This window comes from Motacilla alba, chromosome Z, assembly GCF_015832195.1.
Source record: "Motacilla alba alba isolate MOTALB_02 chromosome Z, Motacilla_alba_V1.0_pri, whole genome shotgun sequence".
NCBI lineage: Eukaryota > Metazoa > Chordata > Aves > Passeriformes > Motacillidae > Motacilla > Motacilla alba.
In genome coordinates, this window is record NC_052046.1 from 31,713,633 (window position 1) to 31,733,008 (window position 19,376).

Genomic DNA, 19,376 nt, shown 5'->3' on the forward strand with positions numbered 1-19,376 from the left:
CCAGCAGGTAACTGGGCGCAGCATCACACACAAGGCTGCGCGCACAAATTGCGTAAGACTGCAACTTCAGACTTCAAGTTAGCCTGGAGATTGGTGTGCTACAGGAATAAACATGCCCTTTCTCAGTTCCAATGTGAACAAAAGTGCATCTATGCTATCAGTAATCATATGAGACTGGTTTGCTTCAGATTAGTCAAGACTAATTCAGCTTTGCTGAACTTAGTGACAGATACCAGATTTATCTAGACCGGGAGAAGAGGAAAAGGTTATATAAGCTTTGCTCACATAGTCAGACAAATTATATTGTTTATCCATGCCTAAACAAAAGGTCACTATTAGCTCAGGGTTAACTAAAACTTCTTAGCTAATCTCTGACCTAATTTTGACCTCTCTTATTAATTGCAGAAAAGCTTTCAGTAAAATATTGGTTAGTTGTGCTTACACATCCCCTCACCCCACCCCCACCCCACTTCTGTAGTTTCTTGTCTTGCAGATCATAAATTAAAGATAAAATATCTTTTTCTAAGTCTAATTAGTACCCAATTAGCTTCATGTTGTTATCTAGAGGGGAACTGACAGTAAAGACAAACATTAGGCATTTTAATCTCTTAAATGGAGGCATTTATGTCGAAGAAAGAACTATCAGAACCTTTACTTCACTTTACTTTTCCCTCCAGATCATAAAATATTATTTCAGAAAGCCTGTAAAAATACTCAATTCTTTTGCTTCTGGCAATTCCCATTAGAAATAAGTACATTTTTATCACTGTTAGAAGTGAAAAACTAAACACATGAAGCCTAGAGGATCTATAATTGTGTTAGCTGGTTGTAACCAGACAAAATAATTTGTTATTGCATTGTACTTCTTACAGAGCAGTTTACACTGGGCTTGTTTAATTCCTTTAGTAGCATAATCATTGTATGTCAGAGTATGGGTGTGATGTATTTTTATCCACAACAATCTCTCCACCTGCAGAAGACTAATTTTTGCTCAAATAAAAGCAAAGCACCTGAGTTATAATTCCAAAAATCACTATTTCTACTTTTCTTTTTGTAAGTCAGAATTGTTCAGTTTTTTGTAAAAACATATGCAGACCTAATTCAAAAATTAAGTCTCAGAGAAACTAAACCAAACTGCATTGTAAAATATATGTAAATTTACAAAAAGGAGTTCTAATTATAGAAGAAATAAAAATCTCAAAGTTAGAGATGTCCAAGTAACATGCCTTATGTTCATCTGAACTAAAGAATATCAGGAATTATGCTTTGAAAGTCTACAGTAGTTAGGTACTGAAGCTAAAAAGCTCAGTAGTAATTCAACATAATTCTAACCACTGAAGCCTTACCATTCCATCACATCCATATTCATATTTCTTGTCTTTTTGTACTGGTAAAAGCCTCTCCAAAATAAATTCATCCAGTCATACTGAGGATCATATCTGACACCCAAGTGATAACATAAGTCTAAATTATGTTCATTTTTCTTCCTTTTCTCTACAGGAAATGAGAATGCTCCTCCATCATCTGAACAAAGGCACCTGGCTTACTGCACAAATGAAAAAGCTTGTCCATTACTGTTTGTCACATTGGTAGATAAAACTCTTGCCTAAGAAGGGCCTAAAAGTTGTTTTATTAGAGTATAGTCAACTGTTTGGATCAAATCCAGATTCATATTCATTTGCTACATGCAAATAAATCCCACTGTACAGTCTGTACAGCTTTCTTATATTTTAACATTATTCACCAGAAGCTCCATTCTTCTGAGTTTGCGTTTATTCTTTGGCATGGGCTTGTCATATAAGCCATTTTTGAGAAGATGTTCCTTGCTGTGATGGATCTGTGCACCATGCTGAAGTTGGAAAGAGCATAAAGCTTGAAGCGGATGGAGTATAATCTGCAGAAACATGAAGGGGTGGGGGACAAAAGAACCCCAAGCTTTCAGTAAGGTGTTTTAGAGGCATCAATTATTACTGTTTTTTTAATTCAATGAATACTTAAAAATATTAATAAAATACAATTTGGATGATAAATGTTGTTAAAATATACCTTTTGGAGACACAAGGCGGGCCTGAATAGAAGATGTACTGAAAAGAACCACAGAGGAGTCATACACCACCTGCATGGTACCATCCCTCACTCCTTCCTTTGGAACCACTCAATCTTGACTTCAGGCCCAGCCACATTACTCTAAGTTATGGCTTTGACTTGGCCTCAGCAATGGACTACAATCAATTACTGTGGCTCAGTCAACAAGCTGCAATAAAATAAGTCACAATAACTAAGCTGTTTAGTGCTTGCACAAAAATCCCTTGAGACAGGGTTTTAGGAAGGCAGGAGGGACTCATGACCAAGGCAGCTGGACTGCAATTTTGGAGACACAACTGTGTCCATGCTTCTGCCCAAAGGTACTGTGTAGGATTAATGAAGCCACACAAACCAAATTTATCTCATGCAATTCCTAATTGTAGATTCTTCATTTTCTGGTTGCCTGGCTAAGTCAGTGGGGGCCCCATGTAGAGATGTAAAGGGGTAAAGCAATTGCATGTGTAACTGCACTCAGCAGGAGCTGAGATTCTACTGAGAAAAATATGACTCTTAAGAGCACGCAGGAAAATCAAGTGACATACTGGGTATCAAACCAAGTGCACATTTTTAATTTCCATGGCTCTCAACTTCAGTTCACTGTCTCATATGCTGGGAATAGCACTCAATTCAGAGATGGAATGCATGAATATAGTATAAAAAATGCATAAATGTAGCTCTTGGCTACTGCAATGCTTAGAGAAAACAAAAATTTTGACTTTGAAAAGTAGGCTGGGCCAATTCTCAGTGGTAGGGGTGAATCAGAATGTTAGACGGGTAACTGTAGACATTAACTACGCATTCACTGCAAGACAGAAGTCCTAGAGTAGGAAAAATATGTTGTCCTAGCACAACAAAGGAAAAGGTAAATATAAAGCCCCACATATACACACAAGTTTCTTGAAAATCATCTTCATTGGAGTTCCAATTTCTGAACCTTATTTTCTTGTGTGTCCACACACTTTGTCCAAATCTGGGTTTTATATCCAATTCATTTAATACTAAGGTGAGTCTAGAGTCACAGAGGCAGACACAGAGGTGGCATACTATATATTATGCCAGCTGCAGGAGCAATTTTTGACCTGGGCAAGTTTTTTAGTAGGCAGATATTGAGTACAAAAATATTAGCTAGCTGATGGAGAGCAGTATGAGCACCCCAGGGTGAAGACTAGCTTGTAGGGGGTACATGGATGGGCTTTAAATCTTTTTTCACAGACCATTCACTACTAAATTCTGGGCACACAATTGAATTGCAGACTTGGCTCTGTGGTGCAAAAGTACTTGTAGGTGTTTTTCAGAGGGCTTATTAAATTGATATTACTAATGTCAGCAACAAAAGATTAAGAAAGACATTTTGTTAATGACTTTTTCCATCACAGACTAGTGGGATCAAAATTTACAAGGAAAGGCTAATGTCCAATTAGTATTCTCTGACCTGGGATAAACTTAAACTCAAGAACTATTAAGTCCCAAATTCCTCCAGTGACATGTAAGAGTTGTGAGTTATGCTGGTAGGCAGACATAACCCAGTGGGTTACATTCCATGGCTGAGGAGTGCAGGAGATCAGAGGACCTGGCTTTAAAAAGCATTTAATCTTCAAGATAGCTGTGAGGGGTATTCAGATCATCTCTGCTGTCTAGTTTTTAGAGAAAACAATTTACTTCTTTCCATGCAGTAACATACCTTATCTCCTGTCACAAAACAAATTAGGTTTGTCAGAGTTGAAAGATCACTTTGTTGTGTTCGCTTTTGGAGCACAACATGAAAGAGTCACAGTAATTTGAATACTCTAGAGTTAATAAATGAAAAATGGTATCCATTGCTGCATTCTTGTTTTAGTTTGCTATGTAACAAAACTATTACAAATGTCATTAAGATTTTAACTCAAGTCAAGTTTTACATTAATAGCTAAGTACGTTTGCTGGCCCTCTACCATTCATATTAGAAAAACTCAGGTATTTAAGTTTACATACCTCTTGTATACTCTTATTTTTTTCCATGATGGAAAGAGCAACAGCTGCACATTCAAGAGTAGACAGACAGGTGTTTGTTGGTTGTGTACGAATTACATACTGGCTTGAAATACTGGGTTTTAACTGCACCTGAAAAATAGCAAACTCCAGTAAAATAAATGAGCCAGGATAATATGTGAGATACCTATTCTCTACACCAAGGAAAACACATCCCCTTTCCTTCTGTGTTCACTCATCTTCTTTTCTTTTTGCTGTTTAGCCTCTCAGTAGCCAATGCCGTGCTACTGTTCAGTGTAATACACATGAGTTACCATCACAAACAAAAACTGCACATTTGTTAATGTATGGACATGCAAAGGAAATACAATTTTTGTTAGAGAAAGACTAAGTGAAATTTTAGCAACTGATTTCAGTTGCCATAGATATGCTATAACAAAAAATAGATTTATTCACTTATGCTCTTTTTTATTACTCTAAACACAACGAACATGCAAGCTACAAAGGCCATATAGTCATTAACACTTTATATCTTGGCAAAATATTATTTGTCAAAATTCTGAATCTCAGACTTCTAGAAACTGTATTTATTCACACAATTAATTAGGTTTATTAGATTGATTAGAACTATTTGTTTAACAACATAATGTCTTAAAATAATTTACTGGCTCTGCCTGAAGTGATAAACACTTTACACTATCTTGCAAGTTAAAAGATTTTAAGAAAAGGAAATTCAACTCAACCAACAGCTCCAAAAGCTTTTACCAGGTTTTTGAACAGTGGTTGAAACAACACAGAATTTACACTCCTTGACTCTGCATGAAAATTCAGATATTATTCCTTTATTCCTAATATTTCCTTTTCCACATATATCTAAAATGCAATTTGCAAAACAAATATGTTTTAGCAACATTGTCAGTATTCTTAACCAAAAATTCTCGGGTCTTTTTCCAACAATATTGTAGTGCAATACAAAAAACCCAGACATATCCTTGTAAAAGAGTAAGTTAATTTTCTTTTTTTTTAAACTCATCCCATCAATTGTCTTTTATTTTTCTTCTTCTTGAAAATATGAGTGAGTGATCCCCATTTTGCCTGCCAGAAGTCTCACCATTCCTCACTTTATTTAATACTTTCCCCCTTCAATTTTCTTGTTTTTCCTTTTATTTGAAATATTTCATTTTCCTTAATCTCTCTGACAAGCAATTACCCATTCCGTAAAGTTCAAGGTATTGGATGTATAAAAGGAAAACTCCAGACTACTGAAGAGACATAAATAAGACGAAGTTCCACTGCCTTGCTTATCCCAATTTAAAGGAAATTTAAAACAGTAAAAAAAAAAAAAAAAAAGGAAACAAGAAAAGAGCAAAAGGCATTCTGGAAAGCACAAGCAAGTTAGCTATAAAAAGTCAATTTAATCAAATATAGGAAAATTCAGAAAAATTAAGCCTTTCTCACCTACCTTCTTCAACTTGATATGGAAAAACCAGAAAAGAATAAAATTACGTAGGAGGAAAAAAAATGTAGAATTTAGACATCAGTGTAGGCAATGAAAAGAAAAAGATGATAGTATTTTCATTTGTTAGTCCTCAAGGTTTTCTTTCGTCTTATGCCTTCTCTCTGTGACCATGTAGAGATCTTCACCACAACAGAGCAGGAAGCCTAGTTATTAGAAGTATACAGAAAACTGTGCTGGAAGAAGTGGTCCCTACTTAGAAACTTCTACCTAAGTATGGAAAAACAGGGTGAACTCAGTCCATCATTTCTCCAGCACATGTCCTGAGCATCAAAGCAGACGCATATTCACACTTTTTCTCAACAGCTGACAGGTACATTCTTCATGGAGTATCACTCCAGAGGCTAAAACCACATGATGGAGCACCTGCAGGCCCACTGGCTTCCCCTTCCTTGGACAGCCTCTTGAGGCTTTCTTTCCTAGGAGTTGGGAATAGTTCTGTCTGCTGCTTTCTATACTTCATTCCTTGGGTCTCATGGTGAAAAACATTTGAAATGATCAACATTCCGGAGAAAGAAAACCTATCAATGATTGCAAGACTTCTATAAAGGAAAGGGGCCTGCACACTGCCACACAGCCATGGAGCCAGAACATTTTGTTTGTTTTGTCAAACAACTGACAAGGCACAAAAAGGCAACTTTCTAGTACTAACAGCAACAGCAGCAGCAACTAAGTTTCTTCTTTCATGAGAAGAAAGAGAAAGGATGGAAACAAGCATCCCCATCCATTTTTCTGAAAAATTACATATGCCCTAGGATAAGATTAAAATACCATAGAGAGTGGTGGAAATCAGAGGAAGGAAGAATACCTGATGAAGACAACTGCCAGCTATAGTTTATCTCTTAGGCTTCTTTCAGCAGGCATTTTACTGCACTCTTTAAAGCAGCACAATCTAAATAAATGATCCCTAGTCACCTGAAATACAGTCAGGGTAGTCTTTGTCTACTGCAAATTGGAAAGACTCACCAAAGCTCCCATCTGAAATGAGATGCATTTACTGAACCAATAAAACACACAATACTCCACCCACTCACAGCATAAACTAAATGGCAAAACAAAGCAGAAACAATACAGAAACCAAAACAAATCAGTTTGTCACTAAATATTTCAGACACAGGAAGATTTCTTCTTGGGAAAAAAATTGCCTAGACATAAGAAATATTTACGTGTCCTCAGACCTGCTTGGGTAGGAAGATGTCTTCATTTTTCACCAAGAGGTCTAAACTTGCATTGCCTTTTGTGCAGTTAATAGTTTCAGATACCATATTGCAACAATCTCATCCAAGTCTCTGCATTACCTATGTGCACTAATTCTTTATCTGTCACCTGTGTATCTCAAATCCAGCAGAACAAATTTAGTTCAAATTTACAGAAATATTCACACAATTAATTTAAACAAAATCAGACTGTCTACCTCCTACACCAGACTTCCAAAATCTCAGTTCAAAATGAGTATACACAAATACCCTGTTTAAGTACATTTCAAAATAAAAATTATGACATTTTAGAAGCAGTTCTCCATAAAAAATACAACAACCTGTTTGTTTTTGTTTCAAAGTAATTTGAAAATCATATGCACACTTTGGAATAGTATCAATTTCTATCAAAATACAGAAATGACAAGTTCAAAAAACAACAGCCAGTTTAATATTGCTCACAAAATAACAAGAAAGAAGATGGAAACTATCTCAAACAACTCAAACTAGAGAGGAATTTAGATTATCTGAATGCAATTACTCACTGGAATTCAGCCAAGACACTGAAATTAGTGTATCTATTCTCTGTAAGTGAGAAGGAGTTTGGGGACTTAATTTCCAAGCCAACAGAAATAGGAAGCAACACATAAAATAAAGTTTCATTTCTATCTCTAACTCAAGACTCCTGCTTCCAAAAGTCTGAGTTTCAGCAATTCTCATAAACTGTTACACTAACTTAACACTGGCTTATCTGCCAACGCACCATTCCCTCAGCAAATGCTACAGCCTTTGAGCATTTACAAAGGATTTGAAGCACAGTAAAAATTGTGACCCTTCAGTGTTTCTTGGGGCAGAGTTTTTTCTTCCTGAGCCTTCCTTGGACATGCTCCAGGCAACTGAAGACCCAGCTGATCTTGTTCAGCTGTTCAAAATTGATGGGAGGAAAACTGTTGCCTTGATGGGGTCAAAGACCTGCTGTTTGAAATTTTAAAAATTTAAAAGTAAGTTTTAAATTTTTAAACTTAAATTTTTAAGTTCCTGTCAGTAAAGATAGGAAACTGATTTCTGCTTTTATTTTAAATAACAGAACTGGAGATCTAGCAGAACGCTCCAAGTCCTCTCCTTAATATCAGTATCTTTCTATCTTTTCTGTGTTAATTTCTTCATCACTGCTCTTACCAGCTTTACTCTCACCAGCTGTACTTTCCAAAGAGAACCCAACATTATGCAAAATTATACTTAGAAAATAATGCATCACCAAAAATTGAAAAATGCTAGTACATCTGTCTCACATGGCACACTAAACAATTCTTGCCTGTTCTACAGACATCTCAAAATAGGCAGAGGCATAATATATTTTTCTGTGGCTTCTATAAAAAACTTAATACTTAGGATCCTTTCCTCTTTATGTTTATAGTGTCTTTTGAAAATCTGAATGTCAGGTTGGGAATTAATTTGCTTAATTTTTCAAGAATAAAGGAAGAAATTACCATCTGTCCTCCTGCTTAACATAGGCACTAGTTACTGGTCATATGTTCTACTACTTTAATAAATACCTTTCAGAAAAAAAAAATTAGCCATTTCTTTAAACTAACTCAAAAGGCACAAAAAAATCTCAGAAAGAGTACAACCACATCCTGCTATCTTGCCCATCATTCTAGAAGCTAAGAAAAGTTTGCTTTTAAGGTGCTTAAGGCAGTAAGAGCATTCTCAGGGAGCTACTGCAAAAACAATCTCAGACAGAAGATGGGTGAGACGGAGGGGAAGATCTGTCACTCAGTATCCAGTTTGCACAAGCATCTTTTACCTGTAAGCCGAAACAGTTTTCTGTATCTTACAGAAATTTCATGCAGTTAGTAAAATTACCTTTGTGCTGGAGAAGACAGGCTGAGTAAATTTAGTCTCAGCGTGCTACTGAAATTTAAATCAAGAATATAAATAAATTATCTTGTTCAAAACCTTGGCTTTAATTTAAAGTGACATCTTAAGAGCACTCACTTTCTAAAATACTGGAGGGAATAACTGCCATGCAACTGTCACAAATGGACAGCCTGAAAAAGTAGATACCTGTCACAACACCCTCGATCCATGAGGGCATGACTTCAAAGACTTTGATGACTGGAAAAAGGGAAACATAAACACCCTTTTTGAAAAACTGGAAAGCAGAAGATCTAGGGATCTACAGAGAAGTCTCATCTGCCAGGCAAGCTTATGAAGCAGATTTCCCTGGAAACCACGCTAAGACACATGGAAAACAAAGAGGTGACTGGAAAGAGCCAGCATGGCTTTACAGAGGGGAAATCTTGCCTTCTGTGATGGAGCTACTGGTGGATAAGGGCAGAGCAATTGACACTGTCTACCTGTACTTATGCAAAGCTTTGTGTGGGAGGGAGCCATTGGAAGGCTGACCTTGAGTTGCCATGGCAGGGCACAGATATCTAAGATAAGAGTAAGAATTCCCCATGATGCTCTGCCCAGCAATGCTGATTAACAGTTGTCAATTACCTGTTGTCCCTTCCCAGGTTCTGGAAATTTCTGCACTCCCGGTTTCCCCATTGGCCCTCCGACATGGACCACTCCCATCTTGTCCCCTCATTGGAACAACCCATGCCACTCTCCGTCCCTCCTCCTACCCCCTTTCCTATTGGATACACTGTACCCTAACCCCTCCTCCCTTCCCTTGTTATGTACCCTGACCCCTCCTTTGCTCTGGGATCTTCTGCCCTCGGACCCCTTCAGTTGTGGTCGTGTCTGTACCTGCTCCTGCTCCTTTGGACCCTCACACTTCCCTACAATAAAACCCAACTGGACCTACAGAACAGAGAGCCCTCCTTCTTCACTGGTGTCTACAGATTACTTCATCCGGGCCAGAGAGCCAGGTGGGCTATGGGACTTGGTCACTCCGGCCCGGGAGGGGAATCGCTCTCGGGAAGGTGGCCACCCCAACAGCACCTGCCCAGAGGTTCCCGCAGCTTTGGACACTGTTTCACACGATATCCTTGCCTCTAAATTGTAGACACATAGTTTGATGGATGGACCACTTGGTGGATGAACAGCTGCCTGGATGGCGCCTGGAAAGAGTTTTGGCAAAGAGCTCCTTGTCCACATGCAGAGCTGAGGCGAGCGGTGATCCCCAGGGTCGGTACTGGAGCTGATATTGTTCAACACCTTTGTTGGTGACAGGAACAGTGGCATTGAGAGCACCCTCAGCAAGCTCCATGACTACACCACCCTGTGTGGGGCAGGGATATGCCCAAGGCAAGGGATGCCAGCCAGTACAAACTGAAAGAGGGAAATTTACATTAGATATTGGGAAGAAATTTTTACTGTGAGGGTGGTTAGACACTGGAACAGATTGCCTAAGGTTAGTTCTTTCAGTTTGTACCCATTACTCCTTGTCATGCCACAGCAGTTCCTGATGAAGGGTCCCTCTCCAGCTTCCCTGCAGGACCCTTCAGATCCTGCAAGGTTGCCATGAGGTCTGCACACAACCTTCCCTTCCCCAGGCTGAACAGCCCCAACTGTCTCAGCCTGGCTTTGTAGGGGACGTGCTCCAGCCCCTTCATCGACTCATGTCCCTCCTCTGGACTGGCTCCTACAGTTCCATGTCCTTATGTTGGGGACACCAGAGCTGGACACAGCACTGCAGCAGGGTCTCACCAGAGCAGAGCAGAGGAGCAGAATCCCCTCCCTCGCCCTGCAAGCTAGACTGCTTTTGGTGCGGCCCAGGACACGTCTGGCTTTGTGGGCTGTGAGCACACACTGCTGGCTAATTTTCCATCAACCATCCCCACCAAGTCCTGACCCACAGGGCTGCTCCCAATCACTTCTCTTCCCAACCTGTGGGTGTGTCTGGGATTGCCATGACCCGGGTGCAGGACCTTGCACTTGTACTTTGTTGAATTTCTTGATGTTCCCACAGTCCCACTTTTCAACCCTGTCCAAGGTCCCTCTGGCTGGCATCCCTCGGGCATGTCCTTGCCCCACACAGGGTGGTGTCATCAGGGAGCTTGCTGAGGGTGCTCTTAACGCCACTGTCCCTGTCACCAACAAAGGTGTTGAACAGTATCAGCCCCAGTACCGACCCTAAGGGACATGTATTATCCCCTCTGTTTCTTCTATGAATATTTACAAGCACAAGAAGCAAAAAAATCCAAAAGAAAATACACCCCCCCCCCCAAAAAAAAAAGCAAGAAACAAAAGAACACCACCAACCAGGAGGCCTTGCTATGCATGGTATCCTTAAAGGACACAAAATAGATTGGTCTTCAGTTAAAACAGGTAACTGAAATAAGGTCTAAGTGCACGCAAGCTGGAGTTCTAACCCAAAAGGAACAGTTTTACCTCCTGTAAAAGAACACAGCATGAGGCAGATCCAAATTTCACAAAAACTAAGAGCTAACAGACAGTAAAAGTGTAAGGAAAGGAAAATATTCACAGGTAAGACATTAGAGAAGATAGGACTGACCTAGGAATATCTGGACTATATATTCTGCAAAAAATAATTGAAATACCATCTGGTTATGGTCTCAGTATCTGAAATTGCACAATTTGACCTATAACTAAGGAATTAAATAATTTAATACTGCCATTAAGTTATGGAAAAATAATTATATTTAAGTACATGTCATATAGGCTATTCATGCCACTTCGTAAAATGACTATGTATTTCCAGTTAATTTCCTGGCATTTTATTTTTTTATATTTGGAAAAGAAAAAATCTAGAAATAATTTCTGGTAATATCTCTCTTGCTCTGCTTATACTTAAAAAATTAATGTCAGCCAACAGTTCAATATTTTATGCAGCACTATTCTTTTAATAATTAATAAAACAGGAAAGCATGGCAAGTAAATTCAGTGTGCAGAAAATGAACATAGAGAATGGGGTCATGAAATGAAGAAAGAAAAATTAATTACTTGTATTGTCACAGCCATTTAATTAAAATTACCTGCAAATATCAGAAAATTGAAAATGAAAATTAAATACTTCAGTGTCAAAATGCAGCACCAATGCCATGATACCATTCTTTGGAATCTACTAATTATTTTTCCTTTGTGTAATTTCTTGTTTTGTTACTGTATGTGAAGATCAGTAGGCATTTCCTAGGACCAGGGAAAAACAGCACAAGAAGCTCCTGAGAATAATTTTGGCAAGGGCAGAAGGGAACATGAAAAGAAAGAGTAAAAGAATAAAAAGTCTTCAATTAATCTAGCTATTTGAAAGCAAATTCAATAAAAATTAAATATATTTCCAGTTTACTTTTTACAAAATGTTCTTATCCCATGAGTATATGAGGCATGGGTACAACAGTACAAAATTTGCAAATGCTCCTGAATTGTTCTAGCACCTGGATATTCAGACATTTGTCGAAGGGTTTAACAACATTATGAAAGAAAAGGAAAAAAAAAAAGCAAAGTTTCTGCCCAAGTATAAGGAGTCAATTCAGTTTTGTTATGCCTCAACAATGGTTGTCAGAGGCATCTCAGAGGCATGTGAGAGAGAGGTTGCACATGTCCAGGAGGCAGCTAGCAGCTAGGAGAAGATGGAGGAAAGCATTGCCACCGGGGAGACTCCACTTGGCAACCATTTCATGTCTCACACGGGACAGGCAATCAGTAGGGGAACACCACAGACACCGTACCCCAGAGACACTCTCCAGGCAGATGGCAAAAGGTCTCTGCCGATGGACTACCCTGGGACATTGGGCCAATGGTCTCCTGTCAGCAAGCGGACTTTTGGGAGGAGCCAGGGCATAAAAAGTAACTGCACAAGAAGCTCTGGGGGCCTTGTTTTTTGCCTTTTGACTCTTGCGGGGGCTTTTTAAAGGGTTTTTTGCCTTTTGACTCTTGCGGGGGCTTTTTAAACATGGTTTTTGAGTGTGGGCTTTTGTCTTGGGGCTGTGCTTTTGCTTTTGAGGCTTGGTGATTCAAGCAACTTTTTTGAGACTTGCTTGTCGAAACTTGCTTTCGAGTTGAGGCTTTTTGAGCCTTACACTTTTGCCCTGGCCCCAGCCTTTTGGCTCTCCTGTCCTCGCTTGCTCTTCCTCACCTTTGCACCTGCCCTGCCTCCCTGTGCCCTTGACCTGCACCCTGCCTGCTTCATCTCTTGTGTCCCTGCCTGAGCCACCTGTGTCCAACCCAGCCTGCCTCCAAGCCTGTCCACAACCGCGATCCTCACCACGACTCTGTCCAGATTTCTGGATCTTCTCCCTGAGCACCCCTCACCTCATGTCTGGTTGCCCATTGCCACAGTAGCGTCCACAGCCCATGCCTCATGGACATAGACAGCACTCCCTGACCTCTGGTGGTAATGCTCTGTTTCCCTCTGTCTCCTCTCCCTCTATCCCATTTTTCTTCCTTTTGCTCTGTTCTCTCTAGCCTTCTTTCGTAGAGTAACTCCTTTTTACCTGGCTCTCTAGTTACCAGTAAATGTTTCTCAGATGCCATGTTTGCCTTGCTTGGCTTATTTATTAAAAGAACTCTCTGCAGTTCCCCACAGTGGAACATGACACCAAGAATAAAGAAGCATACACTTCTTATATCTGGTAAATCATCTCACACCTTTCAGTCACAAATAAAATGTCACTGTATTGAGAGGTAATAAATACATACTTATGTATGTAAAAATGTCAAAGACCAATGTCATTCAAATTAACCTAAATGTCGCAAGGACAGAATTACTTTGATTGCTCAGCATCTTATCTCAACTATGCCTGTAATCCTCACCCAAAACGATTCCCAGTTCTCTCCCTTTGATCTTAGTTTTCTCAAACAGCAATTTCTGACAGTCCTAGCAAAAATATTTTGTTGTCTTGAGTTCAATTTTTTTTATTGTTTTGGTTGTAATAAGACAGCAGCTAAAAACTTAACTCATAAAACATTTCACAATATGTAACAGCTGATAATGATTACGTTTATCTTACAAGTCATCACACAGAGGATAGGTTATGAACTACTTACTTAATGAAAACAAGTTTTCTTGCTACAGCTAAAATTGCACAGTTGTAAAAAAACCAATATAATGCACAAACAAAAATTTACTACCAAGGCTCACAGGGCCTTCTTCACTCTAAGGACAACTGGGCTAACCTGTGTGATTATTAGTAGAATCACCAGTGTCATACACAGATAAGAATTGTGTTTGGAACAAATCAGTGAAAACACAGTGTTTTTCTTCCATGAGTACGGATGGATAGTTGAATCCATACATTCCAGGACCCGCCTCACTACAGTTTTCCCTGCTGCAACCATTGTGGCTGGCCTTTGTTGCCTTGGGTTCTGATTTACATCCTGCCTGCCTGCACTCTTTATTCATGATCATACTTCTTTCCCTTGCAGAATTAAACTGGGCATTCTTCATTTATTTAGGTTCTGTGGCAAAATTTAGTATTGACTTTCTCTCATGCAAATTGTAAACTGTAACAAATAAAAATACAGAGAAAATAGCATAAAGATAAAAGGGGACTGTAAAAAAAATCATTTACTACTTGTAACTATTTATTATTTAGCCCTCATAAAATCACTTGCTGAAGTCTCGTAACTGTCTAGATGAGAAAAAGTATTTTTCTCTGCATCTCCCAAACTCATTGAATAGGAGATTTTATAAAAAATACAGAGAGCAATCAGAATCAATTAAGATACAGCCAGATGGCAATAGTGACTTTTGATATTTTGCTTTTACTTCTGTTCTGGGTGGTTTTTGTGTGAAGATGAACAAATGGTTTTGTATTTCTACTTTTACATTAATTGTAATCCACTGTCAAGGTGTTAGACAGTTTACTATACAACATAAACTGTAATACACTTTGTGTCTATGAGCACTAACTACATTAGAAGTTTTAACTTCCTCTAGAAGGAATTTATCTAAATGGCAGAGTACACTTCAGAGTAACTGCTTGCTCCATCAATGAAATTCCTCTGATTTTTGAACATGCTTTCAGAACAAAATGCTACTCATTCCTTAATCCTCTAGACTTGAAAATGGCAAATTCACAAATAAAGTTTTATTATCTGAATACACCAGAGGACTACATGACAAACCCCACTTACTATTAAAAAGTATGATGTAACTACTCAATGAACCTCAAACCATTACAGTTTCTCCACCAACTCCTTCATGACTTTACCCATCATTAACAGAAAAATACAAAAATTAAATTCACCACTTGCTCAGCTATGCATAGTGCATAGCTGAGCAAATTAAGTTATGCATTAATTTTGTATTGATAGTTCTGGTATTGCTGGAGGTTGAATTGCTGACAGAAGACCCTACAGCCAACTACAAGTCAGTGTCCTATACCTTTGGACACTTTAGCATTTCATCACATCTGCTGCCATACAATCTGCTTTAAACCAGGTGGCATTTCCGGTCTAGCTTTGACCCTTTATGGGAAGCCCATGGGACTCTCCTACCTAGTAACTCCAGTAGCATCACATCAATTGAAAAGCAGGTGGACCCCAAGAGGAACGGGGTTTTTTAACGTCTTTTCTTTTAAATAAAAAGAGTGGCAAGAGTTTGTCCCTTGCTTTCCATACTCCATGAGCAGTTCTTCTCTTTCTTTCTTTCTTTCTTAGTGCTCAGTGAGCTCCTGAGAATAGCTGGCACATCCCTTCACTGATACCTACAGAAGAGGGTTAAGAATGCTCTCCCAAAGAATGCCTACAATGACAGAGTTTCAAGCAAGCTGTTTACTCTCAGACATGCCACACCATCTGTGAATCCACAGTTGCCCTGCAGAGGCAACACAGAAATCAGTAAGTGCTTACTCACTTTGCACAACATGAAGTTTTGACAAGAGCAACAAGGTAAGTTGGCAAAGAATTCTTAAAACACAGATGTTGATGTGACTGACTTTGGTGAAAGATCAAAACTCTGGAATCTAAAAAACAAGTTTGTGTTGACAACTACTCAGGCATATTACATGATGGTCAGTGAACAGTTGAAAAAAACCAGAAATGCCTAAGTGCTTAATAAATATTTAATCACATCATCTTCCAAACTGTAACAGATTTGGACCACATTTCTCAGAAGCTGAGAATAAGAAAAGCTCCCCCTGCCTGACAAATTGCTGAAGTTCTCTTCCATTGACTGGAGTTCTAGACAGCATATAACCTCGACATTTTGAATTTATAGGGCCTTTTCAAAAGACAGCACATCAACTATAAAATGGCATCATTGCTTTTAATTAACCAGTTTATGAGGTCAGAGAACACAGTTTCTTGTCATCAGTAACACCTTTTGTACACTTTTCCTTTGTACTGAAGACAGTGAAGCATTTTGAGGGGTTTTTCAGTAGTACTATGGTATTTTAATTTAACAGTAAGTGTTCTTAACAACCTGATTACATTGTTTGCAAACAGAATTATGTTCAGCAGACTGTACCCATCTTATGCACAGAGAGAGACTGTCACAAAAAGGTCAGACAGAAGGGAGTACATAAACTCAGCAGGAATGACCCTTTGACAAATGCAGTGCTGAGTAAGAACATTTGTGTGGTACCTTGAAACTTTGCAGTTTATTGCCACAAACAAGTTCATAAATCACCCTGAAAGTCTTGCCTCAAAACCATTATGTTTACCTTTAATATGCAGCAAATATACAACCTATTTTAACAGCTTTATGATGATGCATTTTACCACAGGATTCCTAGGATCTCATAGAAATATGAGCAAACAGCTTAGAAATGTTTAAGAAAGAAAGCATATGGTAGCATTTACCTTACCTACCAGCAGATCACATTTTCTCTAGTTCATTTCAAGCCCATCAAACTGTATAATGAAGAATACATAAATTCAATAGGAAAAATAGGGAAAACTGAATTTAAGAAAATGTTTAACTGCTCTGGGCAAAACTTAGCTGGAATACCTGAGCTGAAAGCCCATCATACATAGGAAGATATAAAAATCTCAGGTTTTTAATTTATTTATTTTCACAGAATGATAGAATAGTTTAATTGGAAGGGACTTTTCAAGGGTTGTTTAGTCCAGACCCCCCTATCTGGCCTTGCTGAACCTCATGAGGCTTCCACAGATCCACTTCTTGAGCTCATTCAGATCCCTCTGAATGACATCCCATCCTTCAGGAGTGTCATCCCATCACTCAGCTTGTAGTCATCTGCAAATCTGCTGTGGGTGCACTTGATCCCTTTGTCTGTGTCATTACTGAAGACACTAAATAATTTGCTTCCAGTAGAGACCACAGAGGGTACCACTTGACACTGATTCCCATTGGAACACTGAGCTACTGACCCTCATTAAACCACTACCCTCTGGATGTGACTGTTCACCTACGTCCTCATCCATCTAACAGTCTACCTATCCAATCCATCTCTCTCCAATTTAGAGAAAAGGAAGTTGTGGGGGACCCTGTCAAAAGCTCTACAGGAGTCCAGATAGATGACACCTGTAGCCCTGTTCACTGATGTAGTCCCTCCATTGTAGAAAGAGCTGGAGCTAGATGATTTTTAAAGTCCCTTCCAACCCAAACCATTCTATGGTTCTACAGTTTGCAAAACAAATTTTTGTATACACTACAGAAGACCTTGAACTAATTGTCAAGGCAGTAAAAAGCAAGTAAGGTGAGCTGCAATGAACTCAGGTAAAAATAAATACTGGAGAGGGTATCCAAGAGACTGGACGAATTGCTGGCTGGAACATTTCGGGCACACGTGAGGATAAAGGGCAGGCTGTGCCTTGCCTTTGATAAGGCAATGCCTTGCACCACACAACCCCCCCTGGGCCTGTATCCCAGCCCTACAGTGGCCATCAGTCCTTGGCACAACACAGGCAACACTCCACACTTGGCCCTGGAGCCCCAGTCTTGCCCCAGAGCAGCCAGATGAGGGAAGTCCCACCTGGGGAAAGGGCACAGGAAAGCCAAAGGGTAGTTCAGCCAGGACATGAAGCAAGCACAGATCTTGACTCTACTTCCTGCTGGACTTGCTGTTAGCTGAACACCATGAATCAGAAGTGTATGCTCTTTTCTACAGCTTTTCTTTCTCTTTCTTCTTCTAATTTCCTCTTGCTGGAGTTTTGAGAAACTTAAAACTGGGTGGGCTTGGAGCTTGCTAAGTTGAATGAGGCATCAAGTTAATGCTTTGTGAAGTGTTTTATGTCGACTGTATGTTGCTTTAAACTTTTGCCAGCACTCTCTGCTTTTCTGAATTTGCCACTAAAGCTTTTTTTGTTGTTTTGACTGCTTGAGGATATCTTGTCAGCATTTCTCCTACGCATCTAACTCCGAGTACGTGAAAAACTGTGAGCCCCTTTAAGAAGCTTGTCAAGCCAGTTTTTTGGGGCTTTACAGGTATTACTTTACACGTGATGGAAGTAAATCTACAAAGACTGCACAATAAGACAGAGTCTTGCATACAGTTAATCAGTTATCATATTTGATTACTACTACAAAAGAGAAGGTCAGCAAATTGGAATCCCAGCTCCAATTAAAAATAAAAGAATTTCTGTGCTGGACCAACAGTTTTTCAATCTGTATAACAACAAGAATTGTTAAAGGTGTATTTTGTGCAAAGACTTCAATGCAGGAAAAATCTCTTCATCAATGGTAATGCCTAAGTGCATGACAATTTAACAATTCCAAATCTGGTTCACAATTTGAAATACTGTCTTCTTTGTAGGAAAAGTCCAAAATGTGCACAGATAATGTAGTTAAATGCCTGAGTTCTCCTCTAGTTGTTCGTGAATTTTTGTGCACTTTTTTTTAATAGGAGGCTTCTGGGCCTGAAAGGGACAGCATGCATGCATTCAAGCAAGCAGATGTGCATCTAGCTCTTGAGCACTGAAGTTTGCATCAAATTTATTATTCGAATCCTAAAATCACATTGCTGACAAGTAAACTGCCCAGTTCTAAAAAAAAAATAAAATAAATAAATAGGTTTTTAATACGCTTTCATTAACATTTATCTACAGTGAATTTTCTGTGCAGTATTAATGTCCAGTTACTGAAATTCACATTTTTATAGAACTCTCCACTGAGTTATCACTACCACTTTCAACAACTTACTGTCATGATGACATTTTGCCACTTAACTAGTATACCTTCAGTATTACTTCAGAATATGTTGAACAACCTGGATTCACTGCAGGCTCCACTAACAATTTCTCTACAAACCATAAAATAAAATCACAATCGCTGTGAAAACCGACCAGTTACTGATGCCTTGTTTAGCATTTTTTATACAAGACAGAATTCCTTTGAATGACACTGAGTTCTGTTGAGGGTATTTGGTGAGGGATCTGCAAAGAGTGACCTTTGCACACTGATTCAATCAGATTGCTTCTGCAGGAGCCATGAAGCAGGTGGGCGGACAGCTTCAGTAAATTTGTAAAATATGTCACCTATTTTCAACAGTTGCATTGAGCCAGACCAATACTGCACTTATATCCCTGGAATTCCTAATCCTATTCTTAATCAGATTTTCCACTAAGTTATTCATATTACTGTAGTGTACCTAAATATGTGAAAGGATAAGCAGAAACACAGCCAACAACACGCAGTACTCATGCAATAATCAGGGACTGTGATAATCTTAAACTGTGATCTTAAGACTTCCCAAGTCTTCGCTGTTGAATGGGCAAGAAAGCATTGACACACA

At 39.0% G+C, this 19,376-nt stretch overlaps 1 protein-coding gene across 1 annotated transcript in view; it reads right to left on the reverse strand.

Annotated features, from left to right (window-relative positions):
• Positions 1-1,221: 1,221 nt before the first annotated feature.
• DTWD2 (DTW domain containing 2) overlaps positions 1,222-19,376 on the reverse strand; it is a 59,709-nt gene continuing 41,554 nt past the window's right edge. The window contains exons 5-6 of the mRNA XM_038125566.1: positions 4,057-4,185; positions 1,222-1,894 (exon numbers count right to left, since the gene is read on the reverse strand). Of these exons, the coding sequence (XP_037981494.1) occupies positions 1,724-1,894; positions 4,057-4,185 (300 nt within the window). The 3' untranslated portion in view covers positions 1,222-1,723. The remainder of the gene's footprint in view (positions 1,895-4,056; positions 4,186-19,376) is intronic.